Here is a 19,610-nt window from a genome sequence, read left to right on the forward strand (position 1 = left end):
AGTTTTTAAGAAGATGTTGGACATAGTGTAAGCTTTCTTTCTGCGCCAGCTCAGGAAGCTCAAACTGCCCTAGGAGCTGCTGATACAGTTCTACAGAGGAATCATTGAGTCTGTCATCTGCACCTCTATCACTGTCTGGTTTGGTGCTGCAACCCAACAGGACCGACACAGACTTCAGAGGAGAATCAGAACTGCAGAAAAAGCAATTGCTGCCAACCTGCCTTCCATTGAGGACCTGTATACTGCACGAGTCAAAAAGAGGGCGGGGAAAATATTTACTGACCCCTCACATCCTGGACACAAATTGTTTCAACTCCTACCCTCAAAACGTCACTACAGAGCACTGCACACCAAGACAACTAGACACAAGAACAGTTTTTTTCCGAACGCCATCACTCTACTAAACAAATAATTCCCTCAACACTGTCAGACTTTCTACTAAATCTGCACTTCTATTTCTACTAGTTTTTCTCATTATTCCTATCACCCATTTCCTCCCATGTTGACTGTATGACTGTAACTTGTTGCTTATATCCAAAGATTTTTATTAATATTGCTTCTTCATTGCTTATTTGACCCCTATAATCATTAAGTGTTGTACCACATGATTCTTGACAAATGTATATTTTATTTTATGTACGCTGAGAGCATATGCACCAAGACAAATTCCTTGTGTGTCCAATCACACTTGGCCAATAAAAAATTCTATTCTATTCTATTCAAGTGGCCAAGGTTGGGAAACACTGCTATAAGTGGAAGCATCTTGGCAGAAATAACAGGACCTTACTCTACTGAAATGGGAACTCTTTCCCAAAGCGATTCCTGCAAGACTTGGCCTTATTTGCTTTAAGATCTTGCCTGACTCCATCTTAAGGGGATTTGAGACATATTTCCCCAAGGCTCCTTATAATTTATGTTTATGTATGTGTTCTCTGGTTTTAATATGATGGAGTTTTAGTTATTTCTTTTAATATTAGATTTGTGCCACTATAATATTGTTTTTACCATTGTTGTGAGCCGTCCCGAGTCTTCGGAGAGGGGCGGCATACAAATCTAATAAATTATTATTTGTTGTGGTTAGCTCTGGCCCAGCTCCTGCCCCAAGGACTGTGGATGTGGGGGAGACATCCACATGCTGCAGGCCTGTTTTGCCCCTCCCACCCCTGGTGGAATCTGCTGATGAAGGCTCCTCTGACCAAGAAGACATGAGTGACAGGGAGGAGGAGAGTGGGGCAGACAGCTCAGAAGGAGATCAATTATCTCTCTCCTCCTTGGATTCAGAACAAGAGTTAATGATACAGCCACGCATGCGGAGAGCGATGCATAGGCAGCAACAACCGAGAGATTATTATCAAAGAAAATGAGGCCACCTGTGGTTGGGTGGGGCTGTGGTCATTAGTGAGGCTGCTATAAAGAGCAGCCTGTGGGTTTGGCCATTGTGAAGGATTATCTGATCGTTGTGTTTTGTGACTGCTTTACTGACTTTGACCTTTTGTGTGCTGATTTTTCCCCGCTTTGAAACTAAACCAGAGCAAAGTGTGTTTCACTTTGTGAAAGAAGAAGGACTGTGAATTGCCTCACAGCTGCAAGCTAAGTATCTCAGAACTGATAAGGGACTTGTACAAATTACCAGTTTGTGTTGGAGACGAGGGCTCTTTGCTATCCCAAAAGAGGGCTTGGTTTAAGTGAATTTTCATTCTAAAGAAGATTGTTTTGAATTTTCAAACGCTTGTGTGTGTCTGAAATTTGTATCTGTGAATTTTTGGGAGGATTCTACCAGAGAACTTGACAGAACAGGTATGTATGCGTTGTCTGGTTTTAATATGATAGGGTTTTAGTTATTTCTTTTAATATTAGATTTGTGCCACTATAATATTGTTTTTATCATTGTTGTGAGCCGCCCCGAGTCTTCGGAGAGGGGCGGCATACAAATCTAATAAATAATAATAATAATAATAATAATAATAATAATAATAATTATTATTATTATTAAGGACGACCAAAATTTTCTCGTGGACCACCAGTTGGTGACCTTTGATCTAAACAGCCCCCCCTCCACTTCAGGAGAGACCGAAAGTAGATTTCTGGAACTGAATCAAGGTCAAGGTGGGAGAAAATTTAGGTTGCAGTGACCATCTATGTTTGTGGTTTGATGTAAAAACTGATTGTGAGCAATCCTATACTGCAACCAAAGTATTGGATTTCAGAAAAACAAATTTTAATGCAATGGGGGAATATTTAAATAATGAATTAAAGGGGAGGGATAAAATGGCAGGAGCGAGCACCCAGTGGACTGTATTAAAAAAGGCCATCTTAAAAGCCACAAGACTTTATGTAAAGCAAGTAACTAAAGGTAAAAGGAAGAAGAAACCGGTATGGTTTAGCAATGATGTAAGGGCTATAGTCAATGAAAAAAAGGCTGCCTATAGGAGGTATAAAGAGTCTGGAAGTATAGCTGATAGAGAGGTGTATAAAATGAGACAGAAGGAGGCAAAACAGATAATATATGCTGCTAAAGCCTCAAAAGAGGAAGAAATAGCAAAATCTGTAAAGAAGGGGGATAAAACCTTCTTCAGATATATTAGTGATAGGAAGAAGAAAAACTGCAGCATCACAAAGCTTAGTACCGGGAATAATACATGCATTGATGGAAATAAGGAGATCGCTGACCATTTCAATAGCTACTTCTGTTCAGTTTTCTCAAAAGTCACCTTACAAAATAATACTATAGAGGGATATAGCATTGCTTCCAGCTGTACGGATTCAGCTCCAGTGATCTTAGAAGCCGATGTCTTAGAAGAACTTGAAAGATTAAAGATAAATAAGGCAATGGGTCCAGATGGCATCCACCCCAGAGTTCTTAAAGAACTCAGATCTGTCATTGCTACCCCCCTGACTGATTTGTTTAACCAATCCCTGTTAACAGGAGATGTTCCTGAGGATTGGAGAATGGCCAGTGTTGTGCCTATCCACAAGAAGGGCAGTAGAGAAGAAGCTGGTAACTACAGGCCAGTTAGCTTGACATCAATTGTAGTTAAAATGATGGAGACGCTACTCAAAAAGAGGATAAATCAGCATCTAAAAAACAATAACTTATTGGACCCAAATCAGCATGGCTTTACTGAAGGCAAATCGTGTCAGACTAATCTCATTGAGTTCTTTGACTATGTCACAAAGGTGTTGGATCAAGGTGGTGCCGTGGATATTGCCTATCTGGACTTCAGCAAAGCCTTTGATACGGTTCCACATAAAGAGCTGATAGATAAATTAGTGAAGATTGGAATTAATCCCTGGATAGTTCAGTGGATTTCAAGCTGGCTGAAGCATAGACATCAGAGAGTTATTGTTAATGGCGAGTATTCTGAGCAGAGACAGGTTACAAGCGGTGTGCCACAAGGGTCTGTTCTGGGTCCTATTCTTTTTAATATGTTTGTGAGTGACATAGGAGAAGGTTTGGTAGGGAAGGTTTGCCTATTTGCTGATGACTCTAAAGTGTGCAATAGGGTTGATATTCCTGGAGGGGTCTGTAATATGGTAAATGATTTAGCGTTACTAGATAAATGGTCAAAGCAATGGAAACTGCAGTTTAATGTTTCCAAATGTAAAATAATGCACTTGGGGAAAAGGAATCCTAAATCTGAGTATTGCATTGGCAGTTCTGTGATAGCAAAAACTTCAGAAGAGAAGGATTTAGGGGTAGTGATTTCTGACAGTCTTAAAATGGGTGAGCAGTGTGGTCGGGCGGTAGGAAAGGCAAGCAGGATGCTTGGCTGCATAGCTAGAGGTATAACAAGCAGGAAGAGGGAGATTGTGATCCCCTTATATAGAGCGCTGGTGAGACCACATTTGGAGTACTGTGTTCAGTTCTGGAGACCTCACCTACAAAAAGATATTGACAAAATTGAACGGGTCCAAAGACGGGCTACAAGAATGGTGGAAGGTCTTAAGTATAAAACGTATCAGGAAAGACTTAATGAACTCAATCTGTATAGTCTGGAAGACAGAAGGAAAAGGGGGGACATGATCGAAACATTTAAATATGTTAAAGGGTTAAATAGGGTTCAGGAGGGAAGTGTTTTTAACAGGAAAGTGAACAGAAGAACAAGGGGACACAATCTGAAGTTAGTTGGGGGAAAGATCAAAGGCAACATGAGAAAATATTATTTTACTGAAAGAGTAGTAGATCCTTGGAACAAACTTCCAGCAGACGTGGTTGGTAACCGAATTTAAACATGCCTGGGATAAACATATATCCATTGTAAGATAAAATACAGGAAATAGTAAAAGGGCAGACTAGATGGACCTTGGGGTCTTTTTCTGCCGTCAGTCTTCTATGTTTCTATGTTTCTATGTTTCTATGAATGGCTCCATAGAGGGAATCCACCCCGAGAACCCACACACACACACCACCCGAGTTCACTCACTGTGTGTCTATTTCAGTGAAGGGGAGACTCTCAAGGTCACAGGGGTCCAAACAAGAGCTGTATTTCTTCCCGGCGCTTTTCCCCAAGGAGGTCTTCAATTTCTTCACCAGTTTCCTGGGGGTATTGCTGAGAGTCAAGGGGTCTTCTCCACAGCAGCAACTGTACACCTCCACCTTCAACTGGAAGTCTGGCCCAGCTCCCTCGCTAGACAGAACAGGGGAAAGTCTCAGAAACACAACCATCTTTTTTTTTTAAAAAAGCTATCACTAATACAGTTGCTGATACAACTATGGAGGAATCATTGAGTCTGTCATCTGCACCTCTGTAACTGCCTGGTTCGGTTCTGCAACCCAACAAGACCGACACAGACTTCAGAGGAGAATCAGAACTGCAGAAAAAACAATTGCTGCCAACCTGCCTTCCATTGAGGACCTGTATACTGCACGAGTCAAAAAGAGGGCTGAGAAAATATTTACTGACCCCTCGCATCCTGGACACAAACTGTTTCAACTCCTACCTTCAAAACATCACTACAGAGCACTGCACACCAAGACAACTGGACACAATAATAGTTTTCCCCAAACTCTACTAAACAAATTATTCCCTCAACATTGTCAAACTATTTACTAAGTCTGCACTATTATTAATATTCTCATCACTCCCATCACCCATCTCCTCTCACTTATATACTGTATAACTGTATCTTAATTGCTTGTATCCTTACAATTTATATTCATTGGTTCCTAACATGATTTGATTGGTTATTTGTACCAGGACTATCATTAAGTGTTGTACCTTATGATTCTTAACAAATGTATCTTTTCTTTTATTTATACTGAGAGCATCCGGACCAAGACAAATTCCTTGCGTGTCCAATCACACCTGGCCAATAGAAATTATGTTCTATTCTATTCTATTCCATTCCATTCCATTCTAATCTACTTAGTCTATTCTAGTCTAGTCTAATCTATTTATTCTATTCTAATCTAATTTTTTTCAATTCTATTCTAGTCTATGGTATTTTTTTCTATTCTGTTCCGTTCTGTTCCACTCCACTCCTTATTTTATTTTATTCTCCTCTACTCTATTGTATTCTACTGCTTCTGGTTTTGCTTTGTTCTTGTTAACCTTCAGTGGAAATGCTCCCAACACAATTTAAAATAGCTCCATAATACCCACACATAAAATATTAAAAGCACAGAGCAGTGTGTGCAGAAACCAGCAGACTCAAGCGAAGCAACAGTCCCTAAATTTGCTAGAATGTGACTGAGAAAAGCTACATTTTCTCTCTGCAAAAACACATTGTGCACATTGCTGCCGTGTAGCCTTGGTTCTTGAGTGCCATAGACCCCTTGATGAATCCACCACCAGGAATAGACCAGCCCCCCCTATTCTCGTGACATTCACAACTACTGCAGTTTTCAGGTTCAGCAGAGATGCCCCCGCACGAAGCTTACAAGTTCTAAAACTTTAGAACGATGGAATTCATTCAAGGTTTTCGGTGCCTGTTGTGGTTCGCTCTGGCCCAGCTCCTGCCCCAAGGACTGTGGATGTTGGGGAGACATCCACATGCTGCAGGCCTGTTTTGCCCCCGGTGGAATCTGCTGATGAAGGCTCCTCTGACCAAGAAGACATGAGTGACAGGGAGAAGGAGAGTGTGGCAGACAGCTCAGAAGGAGATCAATTATCTAGCTCCTCCTTGGATTCAGAACAAGAGTTAATGATACAGCCACGCATGCGGAGAGCGATGCATAGGCAACAACAACTGAGAGATTATTATGAAAGAAAATGAGGTCACCTGTGGTTGGGTGGGGCTGTGGTCATTAGTGAGGCTGCTATAAAGAGCAGCCTGTGGGTTTGGCCATTGTGGAGGATTATCTGATCGTTGTGTTTCGTGACTGCTTTATTGACTTTGACCTTTTGTGTGCTGATTTTTTCCCCGTTGTGAAACTAAACCAGGGCAAAGTGTGTTTCACTTTGTGAAAAAAGAAGGACTGTGAATTGCCTCACAGCTGCAAGCTAAGTATCTCAGAACTGATTAGGGACTTGTACAAATTACCAGTTTGTTTGGAGACCAGTGCTCTTGGCTATACCAAAAGAGGCCTTGGTTTAAGTGAATTTTCATTATAAAGAACATTGTTTTGAATTTTCAAACGTGTGTGTGTGTGTCTGAAATTGTATCTGTGCATTTTGGGGAGGATTCTATCAGAGAGCTCGACAGAACAGGGCCTTTACTGCTTCAGGAATACTCACAATATTGTTGCATTTTCTAAACAGATGTCTGTCGCTGCTTTATCCACAATAATCAGGTCTGAATCATACACCTGAGTTCCCATTTTGAATAGGCAAAAGACGGAGTAACGTTCGGTTCCTGCAAGAAAAGGGGAAAAAAAGGCAGGACACTTCAAAATAATGTGTTGTGCCATACAATGTACAGCATGTAATTACTTATTCATGGGATTTACTGACTGCTTCAATCTTAGGGAAGTCACACAAGTGAATGATTTATTATTTTAGTAATAAAATACAAGTTTGCAAACAATGGGACCACTAACTGGTTTGATGTCCTTAATGTTTATACAGCTTAGCAAATGAACTTTAATTAGCTCAGAAACTCATTGGGGTTTCTGTCCATACATCACATCTGGAAGTTAAAACTCTTCAATCTGGTCCCAAAACGATTAATTAAAACGCACAGAGAGAAACTACATCAATATTATGAATGCAGAATGAGGAATTGAGAGAACAGTGATACCTTGTCTTACGAACTTAATTGGTTCCAAGACAAAGTTCGTAAGGTGAAAAGTTCGTAAGGAGAAATAATGTTTCCCATAGGAATCAGAATTTTATGTGATTTGGAATAAAGTGTATGTATGGATAAATAAGAAGAAAAACTAAAAGTAAAATTTATGTGACAACTGTAGAAGTATTGCTATGATTTAAATTTTTTGTTTTATCTTACTCATATATGAAGGTTTTTTAAAATATAAGGTTAAACAAAATTTCTTCTTTTCATTTAAATTAATATGTTGATCCAAGGTATTAATACTGTATTCTTTTTTCTGTATGGAAATTTGACTTCGATGACAAGAGGGGGAATTGCAACCCCCATTTTATGTTAAATGTGTGTTTGTATGTATGTCAATTTTTATGAAAAATTAATAAAGTTTACTTAAAAAAAGGAATCAATGGAAAAGCGATTAATGCGTGCAAGCCCAAAATTTACCCCTTTTGCCAGCCGAAGTGCCCGTTTTCACGCTGGTGGGATTCCCCTGAGGCTCCCCTCCATGGGAAACCCCACCTCCGGATTTTGCGATGCTGCAGGGGAATCCCACCAGTGTGAAAACGGGCGCTTTGGCTGGCAACGGAAGTCTGGAGGCGGGGCATCCCAGCGGCGGCGGCAGGTTCGTAAGGTGAAAACAGTTCGGAAGAAGAGGCAAAAAAATCTTAAACCCTGGTTTCCTATCTCGAAAAGTTCGTATGATGAGGGGTTCGTAAGACGAGGTATCACTGTATTTGGCTTTATCAACCCACAGAAATGCAAAGTTAAGAGCCACGGTGGTGCAGTGGTCAGAGTGCAGTACTGCAGGCTACTTCTGCTGACTGCCGGCTGCTTGCAATTTGGCAGTTTGACTCTCACCAGGCTCAAGCTTGACTCAGCCTTCTTGTCTTCTGAGGTCGGTCAAATGAGGACCCAGATTGTTGGGAGCAGAATGTTTTTTAAATCTAATCAAAATAGTGACTTCTATTATAATTTCATAATGTAATTATCTATTCTACCCTACATTAATTAGGTTATACCTTTCTCTCTTTTATCATTTATTATTTAGATATAACTATACTTTTTTTGATATATTACTTATATACCCACTAATATATTTACATACCTTGTGGTATCTCCTTAAAATTTCTGCTATTTAGGCAGACTTTCCCCTCCCATCCCCCCTTATTTATTTAACCCCTTGACTATTTATACTTCTTCCTTCCCTAATTACTTTATACAACTTCAACGTTACTTCATCTTCTTTCCTTTTTACAAACTACAGTGATACCTTGTCTTACAAACTTAATTGGTTCCGGGACGAGGTTCTTAAGGTGAAAAGTTTGTAAGACGAAACAATATTTCCCATAGGAATCAATGGAAAAGCAATTAATGCGTGCAAGCCCAAAATTCACCCCTTTTGCCAGCCGAAGCACCCGTTTTTACACTGCTGGGATTCCCCTGAGGCTCCCCTCCATGAGAAACCCCACCTCCGGACTTCTGTGTTTTTGCGATGCTGCGATTTCACTGAGGCTCCCCTCACTGGGAAACCCCACCTCCGGACTTCCGTTGCCAGCGAAGCGCCCGTTTTTGCGCTGCTGGGATTCCCCTGCAACATCGCAAAAACACAGAAGTCCGGGGGTGGTGTTTCCCATGGAGGGGAGCTCAGGGGAATCCCAGCAGCACAAAAATGGGTGCTTTGCTGGCAATGGAAGTCCGGAGGTGGTGCATCACAGTGGTGGCCGTGGGTTTGTAAGGTGAAAATAGTTTGTGAGAAGAGGCAAAAAAATCTTAAACCCTGGGTTTGTATCTCGAAAAGTTTGTATGACGAGGCGTTTGTAAGACGAGGTATCACTGTACTCCTTTTATTCTATTTACTATCATTTATTATCTTTATAGGTTTCAATTAATATGATAAGAAATACAAATGGAATAACAAGATATATATTATTATTAATAGTAATAAGATACAAATACTAATGATCAAAACAGTGAATTTTTTACAGCGTAAGATATGCAACTTTGAAATGTAATATCATGTAACAAATACCCCTACCGATTTTATTTTATTTACCCCCCTCTTCCCCCTCCCATTTACCCCGTTATTTAATCAACTTTATTTTTTTAAAAAAGAATGTTGATTCTGTAAACTGCTTAGAGAGGACTGTAAAAGCACTATAAAGCAGTATATGTCTAAGTGCTATTGCTATAAATCCATCCACGGGGAGGCGAAGGTGGCAAAAACAGACCAGGACTAACCTCGGAGGCCAGTATCTCTTACAGCCAGTGTTCCCTCTATTTTTTGGGATGGGTGGGCGGAATAGTATAGTGTCTGAGCGGCAGTCCCTTCGGGACTGGGCGGCACAGAAATAATAAACAAATAAATAAATAAATAAACAAACAAACAAACAAATAAAAAACCCACCCTGTTTTGCCTCAGAGAATTTCAAAATAAAATACTGTACTGTGTGTCTATAACAGTGAGCTCATAATAGGGCAACTCTATCAATATCAAAATGCCACTTAAATAGTTGAGCTAGTTTCAAACTAGATTTTGATTTTCTTTCTCTCTTCCTTACTCCCATTCTTTTTCTTTCTCTTTTCCTTCCTCTCTTTTTTCTATCTGTTTCTCTCTCTTCCTCTCTCTCTCCTTCCCTCTCACTCTTTCCCTCTCGGCTTCTGGGCAGGTTTGGAAAACTCTGAGTTGATGATGATTTTTAAGTGAGCGATTGCTCATTGCTCAGCTTAGAGGGAACTATGCTTAGAGCTACTGCACTAACTATTAATCCATAATAGTTTGGTAGCTTGGTGGTATATTTCTAAGTTGGGCAAACCAAATCCTCCTCTTATTCTCAAGTCTTGTAAAGCTTTCATATTTATTCTTGGTTTTTTATTGTGCCAAATAAATTTGGAAATTATTCTATTTATTTTAGTAAAGAATAATTTATCTAATTGTATTGGCGCTGTTTGGAAGAGATAGAGCCACCTTGGGAGTATATTAGATTTTATGGTGTTAATCCTTCCCATTAGAGATTTGTCCATTTTTCTAGATCTTCTTTTGTTTTATTTAGTAATTTTATATAATTTAATTCTTTTAATGAAGAACATCTTGACGTAAACCAGATTCCTAAATATTTAATTTTTTTCTCTATTTGAAATCCTGTCTCCTTTGTTAATAACTTATTTAGATCTTGATTACAGTTCTTGGTTAATATTTTAGTTTTATTCCTATTTATTTTTAATCCAGCCACTTTTCCATAATCCTGGAATTCTTTTAATAAACATGTCATTGAACTGGCTGGGTTTTCTTAAAAAAAATACCAAATCATCGGCAAATGCCTGTGTTTTATATGTTTGTTATTTAATTTTAGTGCCTTGTATTAGTGATTTTCCCCTTATTTGATCTAATAAAATTTCTATGGACGTTATATATATTAAAGGAGATAGTGGACAGCCTTGTCTCACTCCTTTTTTAATATCGAACGAGTTTGTCAGATCTCCATTTATAAGTGTCCTTGCCTTTTGTTTAGAATATTAATTGCTAACAGCAAACAAATATTCAATAGTTTCACTTGCCAAGGATATTTTCTGCTTCTGACAGTTCAGCTACCTCCATGGCCAAACACAGCTACAATTACAAGCCTACAAACCTTGCCTGTGAGAATAAACGCTGGGTGTTTTATACCGAATCAGCACAGGTTAAAAGCTTCGGGTCGGCTAAAGAGGTTGCATAACCACCAGAAAATAAAACATACATACTGTCTTTGCTGTTGAAATGATCGGAATTTTTCCACATCAAGGGAATTCGTAGATCTAAAACAAAGGGAGAGAGAGAGAAAAACAAGTCCATGGCACTCCTAACACAAATTTAGGAGAAGGGCCTTCTCTGTGGCGGCCCCGACCCTCTGGAACCAGCTCCCCCCGGAGATCAGAACTGCTCCCACCCTCCTTGCCTTTCGTAAAGTTCTTAAGATCCATCTTTGCCGTCAGGCATGGGGGAACTGAGACATCTCCCCCGGGCCTATACAGTTTATACATGGTATGTTTGTGTGTATGCTTGCTTTTAATAATGGGGTTTTTAGTGTTTTTTAAATTATTAGATTTGTTCTTACATTGAATTTGTTATTGTTGTGAGCCGCCCCGAGTCTATGGAGAGGGGCGGCATTCAAATCTAATAAATAATAATAATAGTAATAGTAATAGTAATAATAATAATAATAATAATAATAATAATAATAATAATAATTTCAGAATAAGAGTCTATTTTCTATCTGCACATTCAGTGTTAATTCAGTGTTAATAATGCTGGCAGGGGGAATTCTGGGAGTTGAAGTCCACAAATCTTCCCCTAGTTGCCAAGTTTGGAGACCCCTGTTGTAAGCAATCTACACCTTACTGTGACCAGCTGTGGTGGTACAGTGGTTAGAATGCAGTACTGCAGGCTACTTCTGCTGATGGGAGATTGCCAGCAGTTTGGCAGTTCAAATCTCACCGGCTCCAGGTTGACACAGCCTTCCATCATTCTGAGGGCGGTAAAATGAGGACCCAGATTATTGGGAACACGATGCTGACTCTGTAAACCTCTTGGAGAGGGCTGTAAAGCACTGTGAAGTAGTATATAATATCTCCGGGACCACCTTCTGCCCCACGAATCCCAGCGACCAGTTAGGTCCCACAGAGTTGGCCTTCTCCGGGTCCCGTCAACTAAACAATGCCGTCTGGTGAGACCCAGGGGAAGAGCCTTCTCTGTGGCGGCCCCGACCCTCTGGAACCAACTCCCCCAAGAGATCAGAGTTGCCCCCACCCTCCTTGCGTTTCGTAAGCTCCTTAAAATCCACCTCTGTCATCAGGCATGGGGGAATTGAGATATTGCCTTCCCTCTAGGCTTATAAAATTTATGCTTGGTATGTCTGTATGTATGATTGGTTTCTCAAATTAGGGTTTTTTAATTTAACTTAAACTTAAATATTAGATTTGTTTATATTGTCTTATTATTGTTGTTAGCCGCCCCAAGTCTACGGAGAGGGGCGGCATACAAAATCTGATAAATAAATAAATAAGTCTGCTATTGATATCAGGTTTGATGTAAAAGTAGCATTTGGAAAGCAAGCCTTCTGTTTTTGGGTTGTTGATTTGTTTTTGTTTTGCTTACTTTTAATTTATTTTTTATTTTACTTAGTTTGTTGAACATATACAAGATAACAGGTATAAACATGGACATGAGCACATGAAATGAGTACAAATAAATAAATATCCATACTTTCATTATACCGAATCACACATACATCTGGCCTGCATTTTTTGCTGCCGAACACCTTGGGGGGGTTGTGGGAATAGGTGGGGTGAATGTTGCGGTCGTTCATAAGAGCAAACAACTGCCGCGTTGCTACAACATTCATAATTTTGGGACCTGTTCGTAAACGCCAGAGGTCGCTTATCGTGTAACTTTGAACGTTCGCTAAGAGAACGCTCGAAACCTGGGGATCACCTGTATTATATTCTCCAGTTGCAGGTGACAGAAAAGAAACATACCTGAAATGCCAACCTTCCCTCTACAGGCTGCACGATCTTTAGCTTCGAAATCTGAACCTCTAAAAAGAAGAAATCAAAAATATTAATTAGCAAGAAAAAAAAGTTCGTCATTTTCCCTCCGCCTCCAAGGTAATCTCATCAGTCTACGGAGAGGGGCGGCATACAAATTTAATAAATAAATAAATAAAATAAATAAATAGATAAATAAATAAATCAGGAATCAAATCAATGGATACCACTAATACCGTATATACTCGAGTATAAGCCGAGTTTTTCAGCCCAAAAAATGGGCTGAAAAACACAACCTCGGCTTATACTCGGGTCATTGACAAAGTCACCACACGAGGGCGCCATTGCTTGAGCTAGAGCGAGGAGGCACCAGCTTTTGTTCCCTCTAGTTCCTCTCCCTGGCTCAAGCAAAGGAGGCAGCCATTTGCTCCAACCGAGAGGGGGAAAAAGCAATGGTGAGTAACTATTCCTTGCTCTCTCTGCATTGCCCTTAGTCGGATTAAAAAGGCCCCCTGCTGTCAGATTCTCCTCCCCCTCCTTTGAAAGGATTTAAACTGTTTAAAAAATGGTATTTTGTGATAGTTGCTGTCCTTGCTTGGATAGGATCTAATAATGTGTTATGAGGCAGAGCTAGACAGGAATTCTTTTTCTATCTGTCTATCTTTCTATCTATCTATTTTTCTATCTATCTATCTATCTATCTATCTATCTATCTATCTATCTATCTATCTATATCTATTTCTATCTATCTATCTATCTATCTATCTATCTATCTATTTTTCTATCTGTCTGTCTGTCTATCTATCTTTCTATCTATCTATATCTATCTGTCTATCTATCTATCTATCATCTATCTATCTATCTGTATCTATTTCTATCTATCTATTTTTCTATCTTTCTATCTATCTATTTTTCTATCTATCTATTTTTCTATCTATCTATCTATCTATCTATCTGTATCTATTTCTATCTATCTATCTATTTTTCTATCTGTCTGTCTGTATCTATCTTTCTATCTATCTATATCTATCTATCTATCTATCTATCTATCTATCTATCTATCTATCTGTATCTATTTCTATCTATCTATTTTTCTATCTTTCTATCTATTTTTCTATCTGTCTGTCTGTATCTATCTTTCTATCTATATCTATCTATCTATCTATCTATCTATCTATCTATCTATCTATCTATCTATCTGTATCTATTTCTATCTATCTATTTTTCTATCTTTCTATCTATCTATTTTTCTATCTGTCTGTCTGTATCTATCTTTCTATCTATCTATATCTATCTATCTATCTATCTATCTATCTATCTATCTGTATCTATTTCTATCTATCTATTTTTCTATCTTTCTATCTATTTTTCTATCTTTCTATCTATCTATCTATCTATCTATCTATCTGTATCTATTTCTATCTATCTATCTATCTATCTATCTATCTATCTATCTATCTATCTATCTATCTATCTATCTATCTATCTATCTATCTGATTTTCTATGCTGATAACCTCACAGCAGCTAATGCTGAAGCTCTTCTTTGGATACACTTATTAATTTGTTTGTTTGTTTGTTTATTTATTTAATTGGATTTGTATGCAATCCCTCTCCAAGGACTCAGGGTGGCTCACAGCATATATAAAAACAGAACAATAATGTAAATCCAATTAATGATGAGAAGGAATCCAGTTTTGAAGGATTTTAACTCTTAGGTTTTAGCTTTGTTCCTGATCGAGCTACTTTTTTTACTTTTTAATTTATTGTTAATATTGTTAATTTGTTTACCCTCTTTTAAATTTACAGAGCTAGTTTACTGGTTTTCTTTAAAATAAATATTCTAAAACATGTCTCAATTAATGTAATTTTATTGTTTTCCATTTTTATAAGTTACCAGTAGCCACTGCATTTTCTAACTTCGGCTTATACTCGGGTCAATACGTTTTCCCAGTTTTTGTGGCAAAAATTGGTGCCTCGGCTTATACTCGGGTCGGCTTATACTCGAGTATATACGGTAATTTAAAGCTAAACCTTTTAGGGATTAAAAAAAAAGCACATACATTTTTGCCTTCATTAACACACATTTGTGTCTTATGCAACCTCAGACTGTTCTGTGATTTAAGTCAGTGCTTCCCAACCTTGGCAACTTGAAGATATTTGGACTTCAACTCCCAGAATTCTCCAGGCAGCGAATGCTGGCTGGGGAATTCTGGGAGTTGAAGTCCAGATATCTTCAAATTGCCAAGGTTGGGAAACACTGATTTAAGTAATTCAACTACTAGTTTTTTCTCATTGTTCCTATCACCCATTTACTCCCACTTACGACCGAAGCCGCCCTGAGAGGGGCGGCATACAAATCTAATAAATAAATAAATAAAATAAATAAAATAATAAATAAAGTATGACTGTAACTTGTTGCTTGTATCCTAAGATTTTTATTAATATGGTTTCCTCATTGCTTATTTGACCACTATGACAATCATTGTTGTACCACATGATTCTTGACAAATGTATATTTTCTTTATGTACACTAAGAACATATGCACCAAGACAAATTCCTTGTGTGTCCAATCACACTTGGCCAATAAAGAATTCTGTTCTATTAAGGGATTGAATTGGCCAGCAGATGGCGCCCACTCCTCCCTTGTAACAGGAAAAGGCAGAAGAGACAGATTGCAAATATTGAGTAATTAAGTGGTCATTGTTATCTTTATCTCTCTCTCTCTCTTACTTGACTGTGGCTGATCCCCAGCCTCCCATTGTGTCTTGATAAGATCAGTTGAGAAATCTACCATGCCATGCTGGCAACCAGGAGGTGCTGGCCCTTAAATCAAGGAATAATCTCCAGCCCCTCTTTCAATGTCTTTGTTTTTAAAAAAATATATTTTCAGGGTTGCAACAGGGAGCTTCCCTACTTAGTTATGCAGGAGCTTCCCTGCTTTGGCTAGAAAGTTTCCATCAAGAGTAGGGGGCCTCCGCCAAAGAGAAAGGGGGGGGGGGAGGGCCTGGCAAACCAGGGCCTGGCGCGATCCAGACTGGGATATGCTGCAACGTTCTACATGTCAATGACTACTTCAGCTTCAACCACAACAACACAAGAGCACGCAACAGATTCAAACTTAATATTAACCGCTCCAAACTTGACTGTAAAAAATATGACTTCAGCAACCGAGTTGTCGAAGCGTGGAACTCATTACCGGACTCAATAGTGTCAACCCCTAATCCCCGACATTTCTCCCTTAGACTGTCCACGGTTGACCTCTCCAGGTTCCTAAGAGGCCAGTAAGGGGCGTGCATAAGTGCACCAGTGTGCCTTCCGTCCCCTGTCCAATTGTCTCTCCTTATCTCATTTATCTTTTCTTCCTTTCAAATATGTCCACCTATACTTTTATATCTTTTCTTCTATTCTTTTCTTTATTTATATTATTACATATCTATTATCTTCAATGTGTATTATGTATTGGACAAAATAAATAATAATAATAATAATAATAATAATAATAATAATAATAATAATAATAATAATAAGTGTGAAGACATAAACTTTCCACGAACAGTTTTGTGTGTGTGTGTGTTGAATAGAAGAAAAGAAACTTTCCAAGAGCATCAAGGGGTATGTATGTGTGTTGTGTGTATTGTATTGTGTTGTGTGTGTTAACTGGCAGGAGCAAGTTTTTTTGTGTGTGTATTGATTAGGAGGAAAGAAACTTTCCAAGACCAAGGGGTGTGTATGTGTTGTGTTGTGTGTGCGTTTTGACTGGGAGGGCAGAAACTTTCCAAGACCATCAATGTGTGTGTATGTGTGTGTTGTGTGTGTTTACAGGGAGGGCAGAAACTTTCCAAGACCATCAAGGCATGTGTATTTGTGTGTTGCGTTGTGTGTTGAAGCTTTCCAAAACTATCAAGGGGTGTGTATGTGTGTTCTGTTGTGTGTGTTAACTGGGAGGGCAGAAACTTTCCAGGAGCAGTTTTGTGTTTGTGCTTATGTGTGTTGATTAAGAGAAAAGAAACTTTCCAAGAGCATCAAGGTGTGTGTCTGTCTCTGTGTGTTTGTGTGTGTGTATATTAACTTGGAGGACAGAAACTTTCCAGGAGCAGCAAACCCTCTCCCCCCGTGTGTGTATGTGTTGATTAGGAGAAAATAAACTTCCCAGGAGCATCAAGGCTGGGTGCATCGGTGTCATTTTCTGCTCCACTGGGCCTCAGAAGCATGAAGGTGTAAGGCTGTGTGTGGTGTGTGCAGCATCAGAAGCTGCAACTGCCCCTCTTCGCCTCCTCTTGCGCCAGGCCCAGGGATAGGAAAACATTGGGCCTTCTATGACTTCTGGACTTCAACTCCCAGAATTCCTGAGCCAATCATGCTACCTCAGGAATTCTGGGAGTTGAAGTCCACGTGTCATAGAAGAGCCAACTTTGCACCACAGGGCATCTGCCCAGCCAAGAGCTCCATCCCCGGAGTTGGGGGGGGGGGGGACGGGGGACTGTGCGGCTTCTCCCCCTCCTCGGTCTCTTCAAGAGTTGGACTTCCCGGGCGGCGTCGCCCCCTCCACAAACTGGCCAAAGCCTCCCGGCCTGAAACGGACCCGGCAGATGCCCTCCTCCCTCCACCGGCCCTTGGGTGTGCCTCTCTCACCGTCCCGCCGCCTCAGCCGCCTCGCTCGGCCGCCGGAGATCCGCGCGGAGGGCCCTCAGGCGGCCGTTGCAGAGGGCCAGCGCCTTGGCGGCGCGCAGGGCTTGGTCCCGGCTGGTGCTGGCGGCCAGCAGTTTGCGCAGCCCGTCGCGCATCCGCGTCTCCGTCTCCATCTGCTTCTGTGAGGGGCACGAAAGCGGAGGAAGCGTCAGCTGAGGAGGCGCGGGAAGGGGGAATCCTGACGAACGGCAGACACGCGTCGTCCCGACCGACCTCCCCCCGCCCTCACGAGGCCGTCGGGGAATGAGAAGGCCTCCCACAGGCTCCCTCCGGCTCCTCAGAACCCCGGCCCGGCCTCAGCCACCGCTAACTCACCGTTGCCCCGGCGCGCCCTTGCTCCGCCATGGCCGCCTTCGCTTTTCCCGCCTCAGCGCTATAGGCCCGCCCCGCCTCGCTCGGCTGCAAGCCCGGAGGCCGGGCTGGGGGCTTCGCTTCTGCACCCATCCACCCGGCTCTTCGATCGCCCCGTGGCCTCCTTCCCCTGCCCGTCGCTGCCTCGCTCGGCTTCTTCCGAGCGTCTTTTAAATAAATAAATAAATACAACTAACTAGCTAAATAAATAACTAATAAAATAACATGAAAATAACTAATAATAACTAGCTAGTTAAATAAACAAATAAACAAAAACTTTTAATACGTTTTCATTTTTTTTCTCCTGGGTTTTCATATACACATCAATGCATATGCTTTAAGAATATATCAATAGCATCCCCATTTCCGAATAGAATAGTATAAAAATATTGGAATATAGAATAGAATTCTTTATTGGCCAGGTGTGATTGGACACACAAAGAATTTGTCTTTGGTGCAGATGCTCTCAGTGTACATAAAAGAAAAAAGATACATTAGTCAAGAATCATGAGGTACAACACTTAATGATTGTCATGGAGGTCAAATAAGCAATGAGGAAACATTAATAAACATAAAGGATACACAAGCAACACGTTAGGGTCGTACAGTCATAAGAGGGAGGAAATGGGTGATAGGGATGATGAGAAAAAACCCCAGTAATAGTGTAGACTTAGTAAATAGTTTGACAGTGTTGAGGGAATTGTTTAGCAGAGTGATGGCGTTGGGGGGGGAAACTGTCCTTGTGTCTAGTTGTCTTGATGTGCAGTGCTCTGTAGTGTCATTTTGAGGGTAGGAGTTGAAATAGTTTATGTCTAGGATGCGAGGGGTAGTAAATATTTCCACAAACTTTTTGATCTCTCTCCCTCCCTTTCATCCCACACTCCCTGCCTCCCTCTCTCTCCTCTCTTCCCTCCATCTTTCTCCCTTCCCTCTCGCTCCCTGGCAGCGGACAGAGCCTTTCCAGGAGCCGCCTCTCCCCTCTAAACAGGCGCCCGCGGTCTCCACCGAAGAACCGGCTGGAGGCCGGCTGCTGCTTCAGTGGTGGCTGTTTCCTCAGGCTGAGCAAAGGGTTAGGGTTAGACTTTCAATCCTGGGCCTAGAAAGTTTAGAACTAAGACGCCTTAAACAAGATCTAAGTATTGCCCACAAGATCATATGCTGCAACGTCCTGCCTGTCGGCGACTACTTCAGCTTCAACCACAACAACACAAGAGCACACAACAAATTTAAACTTAATATTAACCGCTCCAAACTTGTCTGTAAAAAAATACGACTTCAGTAACCGAGTTGTCGAAGCGTGGAACTCATTGCCGGATTCCATAGTGTCATCCCCAAATCCCCAACACATTACCCTTAGATTATCCACGGTTGACCTTTCCAGATTCCTAAGAAGTCAGTAAGGGGCGAGTACAAGTGCACTAGAGTGCCTTCAGTCCCCTGTCCTATTGCTCTCCTATATCTCCTATACCTTTCATCTATTCCTATATCTCTTCTTCTATTCTTTCATTGATATGTTCTATTCCTATATCTTCTTTTCTATTCTTTCATAGATATATTTTACTATGAGTATCTCCTCTATAACCTTCATCATGTACTGTATTTCACTATGTGTATATAGATATATACCCACGAAAACCCTCATTGTGTATTGGACAAAATAAATAAGGCAGAGAGGCGGCGAGGTCCCGGGGAGGAGAGACGCCCCCCCCACCCTTCGGGACCAACTCGCTCCGCTCTCTCTCTTTCCCCTCCCGCCCGTCGCAGCGCGGCTCCGCCGTGATTTACGACTCTGCCGAAAACCGGCTTTCCCCGCAGCCTCGGATGAGCGGCGCCGGAGGAGGC

At 40.7% G+C, this 19,610-nt stretch overlaps 1 protein-coding gene across 1 annotated transcript in view; it reads right to left on the bottom strand.

The window, feature by feature from the left end:
- RTKN2 (rhotekin 2) overlaps window positions 1–17,755 on the bottom strand; it is a 34,628-nt gene extending 16,873 nt beyond the window's left edge. Inside the window, exons 1-6 of the mRNA XM_070753930.1 lie at window positions 17,733–17,755; window positions 17,361–17,536; window positions 12,718–12,776; window positions 10,945–10,998; window positions 6,678–6,795; window positions 4,425–4,628 (exon numbers count right to left, since the gene is read on the bottom strand). Coding sequence (XP_070610031.1) covers window positions 4,425–4,628; window positions 6,678–6,795; window positions 10,945–10,998; window positions 12,718–12,776; window positions 17,361–17,530 — 605 coding nt within the window. The 5' untranslated portion in view covers window positions 17,531–17,536; window positions 17,733–17,755. The remainder of the gene's footprint in view (window positions 1–4,424; window positions 4,629–6,677; window positions 6,796–10,944; window positions 10,999–12,717; window positions 12,777–17,360; window positions 17,537–17,732) is intronic.
- Window positions 17,756–19,610: the final 1,855 nt, after the last annotated feature.

The sequence above is a fragment of the Erythrolamprus reginae genome, chromosome 5 (genome assembly GCF_031021105.1).
Source record: "Erythrolamprus reginae isolate rEryReg1 chromosome 5, rEryReg1.hap1, whole genome shotgun sequence".
In the NCBI taxonomy this organism is placed as follows: Eukaryota; Metazoa; Chordata; class Lepidosauria; order Squamata; family Dipsadidae; genus Erythrolamprus; species Erythrolamprus reginae.